This window comes from Littorina saxatilis, unplaced genomic scaffold, assembly GCF_037325665.1.
Source record: "Littorina saxatilis isolate snail1 unplaced genomic scaffold, US_GU_Lsax_2.0 scaffold_501, whole genome shotgun sequence".
NCBI lineage: Eukaryota > Metazoa > Mollusca > Gastropoda > Littorinimorpha > Littorinidae > Littorina > Littorina saxatilis.
Genome location: NW_027129312.1, coordinates 25,491 through 40,000, shown reverse-complemented (window position 1 = coordinate 40,000; position 14,510 = coordinate 25,491). Strand labels below are relative to the sequence as shown.

Genomic DNA, 14,510 nt, shown 5'->3' with positions numbered 1-14,510 from the left:
AACGTTAAGGTGGTGTCTACGGACGGCCGGCCGGACGGCCGGCCGGCCGTCCGGACAGACTAACACTGACCGATTACATAGAGTCACTTTTTCTCAAGTGACTCAAAAATAGCATAACTCGCATAATACGAGGGCTGTTCTGGAAGTCCTTAGAATCTCATATTAGTGCACACCTCACCGTTAATTTGACCACGCCTTTTTCTTGAAGGATTCTTCCTGAGCTGCGACACACTTTGACATTCTGTAGAAATACCTTTCAAACATGTCGGCGCGAGCGTTTTTGCCGATACCCTAAATGACCCTCGTTTTCTCTCGGACAGCAGTATCAGGGCTCTCGTAACGGTTTCCTGGGAGCATTTTCTTTAAATGTAAAAACAGGAAAACGTCGAAAGGGGCCAATTCAGGAAAATATTGTGAACGGAACATCAGGCAAACATCCTGCTAATCTGTTAGTAAATTCGACTGATTTGGAAGCTGTGTAAAACGGGACATTGCAATAGAGTAGCATCAACCCTCAAGTACCCGTGTTTGGCGCCAAGCTTTAAACTCCACGGGTACGGTAGGCAATGATGCTACCCTTTTAGAATTGTGGCGCCTTTTTTCTTATTTTCAAACAAATGGGACCACCTTCTTCCTGCCAGTGTTCCGAGATCACCAATAGTTGATAGGGGTGGAGCCGTTTAGGGACATCCAAACGGCTGATCGATGTGTTGCCCGGGGTCAGATTGATAGACCCAAGTCCCCATCGCCTGTGACAACCTTCAAAAAACCCTTACACTCTCTGTAGTGACAATTAGAGAATATCTGTATGCACATTTCGAGACATACCCCCTTTTGTACACCAGAGAGATCACGGGCACCCACTCAGTATCTGCAACGCTTGTGTGCCCGTAAAGGCTTGTGCCAGATCACGGGCACCCACTGTCTGCAACGCTTGTGTACCCGTAAAGGCTTGTGCCAGATCACGGGCACCCACTGTCTGCAACGCTTGTGTACCCGTAAAGGCTTGTGCCAGATCACGGGCACCCACTGTCTGCAACGCTTGTGTACCCGTAAAGGCTTGTGCCAGATCACATCGATGGGTGCCGATTCAATTATCTATGTGTCCTTTACCTCCGTGTGTGTGATTCGTGCATCATACCTCTTCAACTCGTCAATGGCAGCAACATTTGTTGCAGTAACAGCATTCAACTGTCGGTCTGGGCGGGTGTCATCTTTGAAGACGTGTCAACCCGATTTAAATTCATTGTACCAGTTGTAAGTACTCGTTTTGGAAGGAGCGTTCTTCCTCCAAAATACCCACAAAATGCAGTAGGTGTGAGAAACTTTACTATCTTTTCAGAGATGTTTATGCTTCATTGCTGTAAACTCCCTTTTTTTTTTAGCTCCATGACAGGCACGTAAACATGGACGGGTAGCGTTCTTTGAAAGCTGTTTTCTTTGCAGAAAAAAACTTTGAGATACATGAAAATGTGTGTCATCGCCAATGAAAGATTGCAGTATACATACGTCATTGTAATTATCATGAGGCATTGCCAGGAGCTTGGAGTCTAAGGACGTCCAGAACACCCTACATAGCAACTCTCTCCCTCTCTCCTCAGCCCTTGGGAAAAAAAAAGTTCAAAGTGACATTTTTTTTACAAGCAAATCTGAAAGAAATGAGTGAGAGCGCTGTTGAGAGATCTGGTAAACAAAGGAAGCGCTCTAAATGCATACCTCACACACAAAAAGTGCGGTAAAGTGAAATGAAAGGCACATGACTACTCTACACAAAAAGTAAAATTCTAGTTTTAAAAATCGTCGAAGGATTTTCACCGAGAACATCTCAAACAAATGAGGGAGAGCGCTGTTCAGAGATCTGATAAACGGTGAGAAGTAAGCGCTCGAAATGCATACGACATGTTACAGACCTTTAAACTGACCTTCCCGCGCACAAGATCAGGTTCATCGCCGCCGGTCTGTCCCACAGGAGCTTGTAACAAAGCGCCAGTCGATTATTATTTACTCCTTGATCCTTACTGTATCCTTACTACAACTATTCACTACATAGTAGTAGTAGTATGGATACAGTAAGGATGAAGGAGTAAATAATAATCGGCCGGCGCTTTGACACAAACTCCTGTGGTCTGCCCAGGCTTTCACAAGAAATAAGGGACACATACAAACATTCACAAGAAATAAGGGACACATACAAACATGCACAAGAAATAAGGGACACATACAAACATGCACAAGAAATAAGGGACACATACAAACACTCACAAGAAAAAAGGGACACATACAAACACTCACAAGAAATAAGGGACACATACAAACACTCACAAGAAATAAGGGACACATACAAACATTCACAAGAAATAAGGGACACATACAAACACTCACAAGAAATAAGGGACACATACAAACACTCACAAGAAATAAGGGACACATACAAACATTCACAAGAAAAAAGGGACACATACAAACACTCACAAGAAATAAGGGACACATACAAACATTCACAAGAAATAAGGGACACATACAAACATTCACAAGAAATAAGGGACACATACAAACACTCACAAGAAATAAGGGACACATACAAACATGCACAAGAAATAAGGGACACATACAAACACTCACAAGAAATAAGGGACACATACAAACATTCACAAGAAATAAGGGACACATACAAACATGCACAAGAAATAAGGGACACATACAAACATGCACAAGAAATAAGGGACACATACAAACATGCACAAGAAATAAGGGACACATAAAAACATCCACAAAAAATAAGGGACACATACAAACACTCACAAGAAATAAGGGACACATACAAACACTCACAAGAAATAAGGGACACATACAAACACTCACAAGAAATAAGGGACACATACAAACACTCACAAGAAATAAGGGACACATACAAACACTCACAAGAAATAAAGGACACATACAAACACTCACAAGAAATAAGGGACACATACAAACACTCACAAGAAATAAGGGACACATACAAACACTCACAAGAAATAAGGGACACATACAAACACTCACAAGAAATAAGGGACACATACAAACACTCACAAGAAATAAGGGACACATACAAACACTCACAAGAAATAAGGGACACATACAAACACTCACAAGAAACAAGGGTCACATACAAACACTCACAAGAAATAAGGGACACATACAAACACTCACAAGAAATAAGGGTCACATACAAACACTCACAAGAAATAACGTACACATACAAACACTCACAAGAAATAAGGGACACATACAAACATCCACAAGAAATAAGGGACACATACAAACACTCACAAGAAATAAGGGACACATACAAACACTCACAAGAAATAAGGGACACATACAAACACTTAAAAGAAACAAGGGTCACATACAAACACTCACTAGAAATAAGGGACACATACAAACACTCACAAGAAATAAGGGTCACATACAAACACTCACAAGAAACAAGGGACACATACAAACACTCACAAGAAACAAGGGACACATACAAACATGCACAAGAAATAAGGTACACATACAAACACTCACAAGATATAAGGGACACATACAAACATGCACAAGAAACAAGGGACACATATAAACATACACAAGAAATAAGGGACACATACAAACACTCACAAGAAATAAGGGACACATGCAAACACTCACAAGAAACAATGGACGCATACAAACATTCACAAGCATGGCTGCACACAGTACTGCGCGGAGGTTTTGGTTTGCTGATTTATTTCAACAATTTCATAGAAATGTCACTTTCGAAATTAATGTTCAAAAACGTCCCTGTCTGGACAGGAAGCAGAAAGCTGTTTGGGCAACCACGGTCAAAACACATTTGCACTCCCATACAAGTTCAACCGGACAGACAGACAGACAGACATGAAACATTTACGAACCACCGTAGCATTCATTAATACTTAGCAGTAGCGCATCGCACATCTTTTCAGAGAGTGATTACAAACGCGTTGTAGGGGCGGATCACATCATTTTTAAGGGGGGGTTCCGAATTTCTTTTTTGGGACAATTCGACGACGCGAAGCGTTTAGTTGAGGGCGCGAAGCGCTCGAACCTCCCAGGGGGGTCAGGGGGCATCCCCCCGCCCCCCCCCCCGGATAATGTTGATAAAAACAAGGAAAATGGAGCAATCTGGTGCAATCTGAGCAAAAAAAAACTTCCCCTAATACACCTTACAAAAAGTAATTTCAAGAAGAAAATATTGGATCGAAACAAGGACATTTGACCGATCTGGTGCAACCTGAGACAGCAAACGACCTAATTACTTTCCAAAACCGTCACTTAGTTCCTATGGGGATTCGGGGGCAGTTTTGTGTGTTTGTTGTCCCAAGAACAGCTTGTAAGAAAAATCCCAGCCTTAATTAACTTTTATCCTTGTAAAATAAAGTTCAGTCTCAGTATACCCTTCAATTACGTTGAGGACTGGCCAAGAAAATGGACAGTTTACAAATTTGCTATCAAGGGTCCAACTTCGTCCGTGTGTTACCGTTTTAATAAATACACAAACTGCATTCTGATAATCATCGGTCCACGCTCTTGCCCAGTGTCTCTCTGACAGGATGGATCTTTACTACGCGGAGTAGTGAACGACGAAGAAGAAGAAGATACTACGCGGGGTAAAGGGAAAGACGCGGAGCTAAAAGCCGAAATCTACCCAAACAAGAATACAGAGACTAGTTATCTCCCATATGTTTTTTGCTAATGTTTTTGAGAAAAGACGAAAGTGATTGCAGAATGGCCGATTCTTCCATCTCTCGACGAACAGATTCTCCACTGAGAGACTCATCCATTTCACCAAGCTGTTTATGTTTCCAAGTTGATTATCACGTGACACGTTTGCCATATATCTAGAGTTGTTTGCACAGTAAATACATCCGCGAAAGATAGCTCGCTTGAAACTGTCTTACATGTATAACAATTCCTTTGTAATTTAAAAATTACACAACACCATGAAAAATCATTATCGACGATCGCAAATCTGCTTATATCAATAACACATTACGAAAAGCTCAAAATAAGTAAAAAAATAAAATAAAATAAAAATCGTTTTCTTCTCCAGAGGGAGAAAACAAAGGCCAGGGATAATTTGAGACCCGAAGGGAAGGAACTCATTTTACCTGAGTTCAGGATGACAAAACATTATAATTGTCCATGGCCAGGACCCACGTGTACCACGTGCATCACACGTTTTTGCCATGACATGTCTTGCGCCGATTTTGTAGGACTTTGAAAACCAGCCCCTTTTCCATGATCTTTTCACGTGTTAATCATGGAGCAAATAACAACAACAACAACAACAACAACAACAACAACAACAACAACAACAACAACAAACACAACTGTTCGCCGAATACGTTTCTAGAGCAACACTCACAGTCCTTTTGTGAATTCTAAAAAAAAGGCAAGTTTCAAATAAATTATTTGACCCTTGATTTTTAGCAACATTTTAAAAGATTGTGAATAGTTTCTAGGCCGGTCCCTGCCTTTGTATAAAGAGTATATATATGTACAGCATACTGCAATTGACAAATAAGATCGGAAATTACAGTTAATTACACTCACCAGGATCCACAACTGAACTATGTTTATTCCCTCTGTTAGCAGTTTTTATTAGTAATGTCGAACGAACCAAACAAAATACACATGTACAAGAAAGAAGAAAAAGAACCAGTTAAATTATATGTAGGATCATCTCTGTAAAGTATGATTAGAGTTCAAGTTGTTAGATACAGTTTTTTTTCCATCAATATCACTGTCACACACTTTGTTTCGCTGTACATCGCTGAGAACTCCTGCGAGAAAATGTGGTTAATAAAACGTTCATTCGTTTCATAATTATCTTACAATAGAACGAAATCAAAAGGAACATTGTAAACAACAACAACAACAACAACAACATACTTACACGACCACAACCACGACGTCCTTTCCATTTTCCTCGTCTGCCAGCAAGACTTCCAGAAGTCAGAACGAGAACCAGAAACACCGAAACCAAAACCTTCAGCATCTTTGTTGACTGTGTTTACAAGTCGCAGCGAGTGAATGCGATGCGTGCAACAACTGCAGAAATGTTGCAGTGCCAGTGGAGTGAGCTTCAGGGGACAGTGCGGCGGCGAGTCCCTATACTCAGCAGGCGACAGTCTCAAGTGTGTGTCGTGAAGGAAAAAACCCGTCAAGAAGAGAAGCAGACGGAAAGATTTCAAGAGCGCTTGGAGAAGAACTGGAGGAGAAACCAACCAACGAAGGAGTTGTGGAGAATGTTGTAACGGTCGATATTTATAGGACAATTATCGTACGACATTCCAACCTTTTCAACTGGAGTAAAGTGGTTTTCGGAAGCTTGGAACCGAGACTATCACGAGCTTCACGTGATGTTGAAGTGGGCATCACGCGACGTGAGCTCCGAAGGTTTCCATTTTGTGCACCGGGCACGGCTCAGGCCGCCGGACTACCGGGGGGGTTATGGGGGTTGCGCAACCCCCCCCCCCCCCCTAGCCTAAACATGTACCTTACTTATTTAATTTTTTTTTATTATTGCTTATTTTATGCCGTTTCATGCAAGGAGCGACCATTTTCCTATCTCAGAATATGACCTGCCCATCAGCTTCAGGCAGGGGGCTTCGCCCCCTGACCCCCACAAGGGGCTCTGCCCCTTGACCCCGCCCAGGGGCGGACGACGGGGGGGGGGGGGGGGGGGTTTCTAGGGTTTCCGGACCCCCCCCCCCAGCCAAAAAGTAAAAATATTGAATGAGGTATGCATTTCTTTATTTTACATTGAGTTTCAATTTTTGGGGTATTAATCAGTGACAAAATCTGCTGCCTGAAACTGGTAATGATCATCCTCAGAATGCACCAGATTGCACCATTTTGCATCTTTTTTTTTAAATTTTTCGGGGGGGGGGCATGCCCCCGGACCCCCCTAGCAAGCTAGGCACTTTGCGCCGTCGGATCGGCGCTTCGCGCCTTCACACCCATATCTTCACAATATACTTTTGACCCCCCCCCCCCCCATAAAATGAACTGATCCGCCCCTGCCGCCAGGGGGAACATCCCCCTGGACCACCACTGGCAACACCACCACCACCCCCCCTCCTCTTAGCCTAGTCCGGCCCTGCGGCTAGTAGACTCTTTGGAGTCGAATCAACAGAAAATGCTTGGAACAATGAAAAAGTGTGAGCAAATAGTACGATCAGAGGAAGAACAAGAAGAAAAGCTTCTTTGGGGGGGGGGGGGGGGTAACATTCAAATACAAATTAAATTTTATCCGTCAAAAACCCTCCATGGAGTTCTGTTCCCTTTAAATGAAAGTTCAAGCTGTTCAGGAAATTCCCTAAATTTGGGACTGTATACCTGAGTCGAATCCACTTGTTATAGAACGTTTGGAAGAATAAATGAACATTGTGAGCCAGAAGAAGAAGAAGAAGAAGAAGAAGAAGACATGCCATGATGGGTACATTTTCTTTATGAGCTGTCTGTAATTGCCACTTGCTCCATACGGGAAATGACAAATGATGTGTCAAAACCAAGCAAACAAGCGTAAGCACAACATCAATGATACCTCCCTTCAATCAATAATCAATAAGAAGCTTATATCGCGCGTATCCCGTGGGTACAGTTCCAAGCGCTTGTCGAAGAGTTGTCAACACAGGACTAACAGAAACAAATAACATCTACAGACGGACATAAACCCTATCACACACTAGCAGACCCTAATAAACTTCCCGTGTAAACCATCTTTTCAGCACGGATCTGTCCAGGAATTTGAATGAAATAAGAGCATCCTCCCACTAGGACACACATGAAAAACATACAGCCTGCTTGCTGCCTTTGCAGTGAAATAAAGACTCTTCCCAGCGTGAGGGAGCATGCTCACCGCCACCGGCACGGTTGGCCTAGTGGTAAGGCGTCCGCCCAGTGATCGGGAGGTCGTGGGTTCGAACCCCGGCCGGGTCATACCTAAGACTTTAAAATTGGCAATCTAGTGGCTGCTCCGCCTGGCGTCTGGCATTATGGGGTTAGTGCTAGGACTGGTTGGTCCGGTGTCAGAATAATGTGACTGGGTGAGACATGAAGCCTGTGCTGCGACTTCTGTCTTGTGTGTGGCGCACGTTATATATATGTCAAAGCAGCACCGCCCTGATATGGCCCTTCGTAGTCGGCTGGGCTTTAAGCAAACAAACAAACAAACAAACGAGCATGCTCACCGCACACAAATGTGTCCAGGCTAATACATGGAGTGAGAGCATTCTTACAATTGAACACATACAAATATACCAACAGCCTGCCTGCTGCATGTGCAGAATGGGACATTTTTTTCTAACTTAATTTCCCAAACTGACTCAGGTGTCAGGTACGGATGTAGTTCAGCGTGAAGAAGGAATGGAAAGCAAAGTGTGCAAAATGCATGCTCACTTTGTGTTTCGCGGAGAGTGGAAGCTAGAATATAATAGCGCACAATGTTGACTCTATCAGGGAGAGAAACTGCGTAGCCGACGATAGCTGAAAACTGCGTTTGCTGTCAACGCAATATAGCGTTACATCACGAGAGGTTTCTGTCCTCTGCGATTACAAGTGCCTCAGTCATGTGTTTAAAGGAGCATAAGTTCTCGTGTAAAAGACCATAATTATTCTGGCACCTTCCTTCACGTGGAAACAATTCGGCTGACCGTCTCGGATCTAGCCATGCAGGCTTTTACATGGGATAAGGTTTTCCCCCCAATAGGCGACTTGCCCTATCGGCCTGCGCCGCCAAATCGCGCGATAAATCTGCGTTAACTTGCGTGGCCTTGCGAGATCTGCCGCAAAATGCGGGCATTTCCGGATAGCTCTGTTGCGTTTCAATGCGGACACTTCGCCTTGAAAATTGTGAATTTTCAAGTGTGCTGCAGCAATGATAGCCGCGAGAATAATCCTAAAGTTCGTTCAAAGTACCCAAGCATGGCCCGTGCACAAAGGAAAGGCGATCGGGGTTTTAATTTTGTTTTTTTTAACACAAGCCAGAGAACACCAGCGCTTGTGAGAGCAAAACGTTTGCCCGCAGGGAAGTGAACCTTTCTTATCTTTCGCACCGGAGAGCTATTCAAGCGGGGTATTGTGCAAGTTGGCTATTGGACACAAACAAAAATCCAACAGCCTGACTGTGTTCTTTGCAAAGTAGGATTTTCAGGCTTTTTATAGATCAATTTATGTTAACCAATTCAACTGAACAGAAATCAGTCAGGTTGTTGATTGTTCGGTTGATGTTCAATTGAATTGATTCGTGTTTAATAAATATTGTAATTCAATCAAGTTTGCGTTTTAATGAAACAGATCCTGTGATTGGTCAGAATGCCCCAACTCATTAAAAATTACCGGTCATTAATTACACATTAACATGCTTCCATTTGAAACTTCGAGGTCTTCATCGTCGATTGACGCCCGACCAAAGGTATATATAACGTCGGGCTTCACTTAGCTTTTGTCGGGCGTCAATCCACGATGACGACCTCGAAGTTTCAAATGGAAGCATATTAAAGGTACTGAACTTGTCAAATCCAGGTGCACGGAGCCCCTGGGGCTTTTAGTCATACCTCAGGCAGCTATCCGTTAGAAGAACTACCAAGTTTCATTGACTTGCACCCAAAGAGTCAAGAACTGCGATTTTTTTACGAATTAATTTCGTACTCCTACCCGGCTGATCTTGACCTATTTTTGGATCTAAATTTAGATCAGGTAGATCACCACATCATGCACAAAAAGACACGTCACTTGCAAACTATGTCAGACGTCATCATGAGTTTGTGTAAAACAAAATGGAGGCCGGAATCACTCAGTTGAATCGAACTCCGACCAAACACCACGTAATAACTAGGTTAATGTATGCACTCGCGTGAACAAGAAACTGTCGAGCTTCACAGATGTCGTCGTTGGGTAGTTTTGGGTTTGTTTTACTACCATAGGAGGATTTTTGAACTGTAAATGCACTCAGCTGCAACAAAAACGCAAAACGAAGGCTGTGAGCTGCACTGTGCCTTTAATGTGTAATTATACGTTTTTTGTATTTTTGACCAAAATATGACATTTTACACAGATCGAGACAGTCAGTGTTCCTCCGAGACCGCGCAAGCATCGATCTAAAATAGTATCGACCGATCCTTGCTAGAATTCCTTTTGCATGTAGATTTTTTACGATTGAACCCACACAGACATGCACTATTTTGTAGTCTCGGCGAACCGCCTAATAATGAATTTTTGTCGGCCTCTGACGTCACATATGGCTCAAAGAAGGGAAATCCAATAGTCAATCAATAAAAAAATAAAAAATTAAATTAAATTTTGTTTTTAAGAGTCGTATACAGGTCTGCGGCGACGCGCACGATCATGTACGCGTGAAGGCTGGTGATTTTTACAAACATAGGGTGCGTTACACATTACAGGGATTTCTCTGTCCTCTGCGAGTACACGTGTCTCAATCATGTGCCAAGGGGTCAGCAAGACCCCGTAACAACCAAGGCATTACCCTCTTGACGAGTCTGCCTGGTGATGGTTGTGATAGTGCTAATTAGTTCCTTGCGTGGAATTTTCCTTCTAATTGTTATTTGTGCGCTTCATATCAAAATGTGAACTTGAGCATTGGTGCACAAAAATGTTCCGTGCACTGGCAACCCTGTTTTGAGCCATATGAGTATACGGGCACAGAAAAACTAGCTTTACTTTGCATTCTGTATTCAAACCTACTTTGTATGATACATCTCCTGGACACTTTACAGTGCTTGTAATTGTTTGCCATGAACACACACACACACACACACACACACACACACACACACACACACACACACACACAAACAAACACACACTGACACACAAGAACACACAAGCTCGCACGCATGCCGTACGCATGTTTGAACGCATGCTCTCTCTCTCCTAATTTCTTTCTCTCTCTGTCTGTCTGACTCTCTGTCTGACTCTATCTCCCTTTCCCTCTATCTCTCTGTCTGTCGGTCTCCCTCTCTGTCTCTGTATATCTGTCTTTCTCTCTCTCTGTCTGTCTGTCTCTCTCCCTTACTCTTTGTCTCTGTTTCTCTGTTTCTCTTTCTCTTTTTGTCTCTCACTATTTCTCTCTCTCTCTGTCTGTCTGTTTCTTTCTCTCTCTCTCTCTCTCTCTGCAGGAAAGAGGAAACTGAAGACGCATACAACTCGGTCACATGAAGAACAAGAATAAATAGTCGGTCATTAAAAAACATTCCCCGAAGACTATCACAAGACACACACACAATAATTAGCAAGCTGTACACAAAACAACATGTGTGTCATAAACAACGAGCAAATAAGCCTTGTGTTGTCAATCAATTCGATCGTACCAGGGACCTATTTATCTAATATAGGTCTATGATCGTACTCACGTCGAATACACAACCTCCTCAAGATAGCAATCTTGCACATGATGCATGTACGTAGGCCGACAGTGCGCGACAGTGGAGAGAAATCAGCTTACTCGTGTGTCTTTGGTGGTAACGGTCCTATTCTGCCCGGGAAAATTTCCCCAAAGAAATTCTGGCCGTTCTTTGCGGATATGGCGCTTGCAGTGATTTAAAAGAATGATTTTTTTTATTTTGTTGTTTTCTTAAATGTTTGCGTGTTGTTGTCTTTCCGTTTGCTTGTTTGTTTTTGTGTTTGTTTGTTTGTTCTTTTTACGCTCGTGTGTGTGTGTGTGTTTGACTTTGCGTGCCGCGTGCGTGCGTGTGTGAGTATGTGTGGGCGGCATGCGTGCGTGCTTGCGTAGCCTACGTGCCGACTCATTATCCTCTCACCTTGGTTACAGGTAGTCTTATTTCTTAGCTATTATTATCAACTATTTATGCCGTGTGAGATGGAATTAAGTTGTACACAATACATCACGCATTCACATCGGCCAGCAGATCGCTGCCATTTCGGCGCATATCCTACTTTTGACGGCCTATTATTCCAATTAAATCACACGGGTATTTTGGTGGACATTTTTTATCTATGCCTATACAATTTTGCCAGTGAGACCCTTTTGTCAAGCGTGGGATCTTTAACGTGCATACCCCAATGTAGTGTACACGAAGGGACCTCGGTTTTTCGTCTCATCCGAAAGACTAGCACTTGAACCCACCACCTAGGTTAGGAAAGGGGGGAGAAAATTGCTAACGCCCTGACCCAGGGTCGAAATCGCAACCCGTCTCGCTTCCGTCCGAGCGCAAGTGCGTTACCACTCGGCCACCCAGTCCTTATGCGTACGATATTCTTGTTTGAAAGTAAGCTTCGAGAGTGCTGACTCAACGTTCTGAATATATTTTAGTGACGTGTTCATTTAGTGTCTGGTCATTTATGAGCGTAAGTTTGCTTTTTTGGACTGGACTCATGTGAATATTGCGAGTAATTTTCACAGTAGTAGTTACCGTAGGCACGAGTAAATAACTATGGATGCGATTTGTATTATCCTGGTGTTATTGTGTGCGTTCTTACCCGGTAACGGTTTATTAATGTAGAAGTGTATATTAATCTGTTCGTTTGTTTGTCACTTGTTTCCAAGTCTTCAAAACGCAAATTCAATTCTCGTAATACTATCTAGATCAGTAGATGTTTCTTTTTTTTTCTATCGGCGAACAATACATAATCTTTTATGACTATATTTTCCAGTATCAGACTTTCTAGGAAAATGACAAATGTATGTATTTTTCTGTTCCCCTTATGAACGCACAAACACAACCACGCACGCAAGTACACTCACACACACACACACACACACACACACCTACACAAACAACACACCCCGTGATACGCTTTCTATCCTTGACCTACTGGGTCATACACACACAAGACTCACACACTGACATATAGTCACACGCACACACACACACACCGTGACACGCTTCAAACTATGACTCGATTTACTCTCTATCCTTGACCTATTCAGTTACCACACAAAACACACACACTGACATAATCTCTGTCTTCTACTATGCTCCCCTTATGAACGCACAAACACAACCACGCACGCAAGTACACACGCACGCACAAACACACACACACACATACACACACACAAACACTCACACACCCTGTGACATGCTTTCTATCCTTGACCTACTGGGTTACACACACAAAATTCACACACTGACATAGTAGTCACACACACACACACACACACACATATATATACACACACACACCCCATGACACGCTTCCTTTACTCTCTATCCTTGATCTACTAGTTACACACACAAAACACACACTGACCTAATCCCAGTCTTCTACTATGCACCCCCCCCCCCCCACCTCCCCCCACCCCCTCTCTCGTTTTCTCGTAAACACACACGCGCGAATAAACTGAAAAAAGGCGTTAATATAGACACCTAGAGTTACTCATTTTTTTTTTAATGATTACTGGTATCCTTACAGTAACAAGTAGGAAGATAAGACTCTTAATGAGTCTGAGTAAGGGGGATAAATCAGCATACAGTTAACTTTGCAGACTGATGGGTTAGGTACCTTTACCTGGCAGGCGTTTTTGTCTATTTGTTTCACTTTGCAAACTTTGGGATGCAAGTGCATATATATGTAGTTTAAAAAGTGGCCATTGCACAACTAAAGAAAACAAACACGGTCTTATAATTTGTTTTGCTACCAAATACCTGTATGCATCTGAGGACACTAAACGCATTGAAACTGACTTTAATTCCTATATGTTTTATATTGCATGCAAGTTCATTCTGTCTGTGTGAATGCTTAAAACACAATAATGTTGTCATCTCACATTTCTTTCTTTATTTGGTGTTTAACGTCGTTTTCAACCGTTCAAGGTTATATCGCGACGGGGAAAGGGTGGGGGGATGGGATAGAGCCACTTGTTAATTGTTTCTTGTTCACAAAAGCACTAATAAAAAAATTGCTCCAGGGGCTTGCAACGTAGTACAATATATGACCTTACTGGGAGAATGCAAGTTTCCAGTACAAAGGACTTAAACATTTCTTACATACTGCTTGACTAAAATCTTGTCATCTCACATGCACCCATACGTAAATAGTCATACAAACACTCACACAGAGACATGTACACACACACACTCACACACAGCGAAAGAGAGAAAAAATGTTTGCATGTCTGTATGTGTTTGAAAAATCAAAGGCACTGTCCTACTCAAGATGACAATTCGACTAATCATCTCATTTTTGCAGGGGTGGGACTTTTCCGCGAATCCACGGATTTCTGTGGACACAACTTAGGAAATCCGCTGGGGTAATCTTTTTTTCCGCGTCCCATTTCATCACAGTATCTATAACTTCTTGACTGAATGATATGGAGAGAAGTGAAGATGGAACAGAACACAGGAGGCTTGAGAGTTAAATTGTGCTGACTGAAAACTCCTGATAACTAATAGTCATTTTGAGCTTCAATGCATTGGGGCGTCATTTGAATCATACTATTGCCAGTATTGGATTATGGATACATGGTTCATTACGTTAGA

General features: G+C 42.6%; 1 protein-coding gene across 1 annotated transcript in view; it reads right to left on the bottom strand.

Moving 5' to 3' along the window:
• The window catches only part of LOC138957571 (uncharacterized), an 11,143-nt gene extending 4,848 nt beyond the window's left edge, over positions 1-6,295 (bottom strand). The window contains exon 1 of the mRNA XM_070328668.1: positions 5,942-6,295. Within this exon, the coding sequence (XP_070184769.1) occupies positions 5,942-6,043 (102 nt within the window). The 5' untranslated portion in view covers positions 6,044-6,295. The remainder of the gene's footprint in view (positions 1-5,941) is intronic.
• Positions 6,296-14,510: the final 8,215 nt, after the last annotated feature.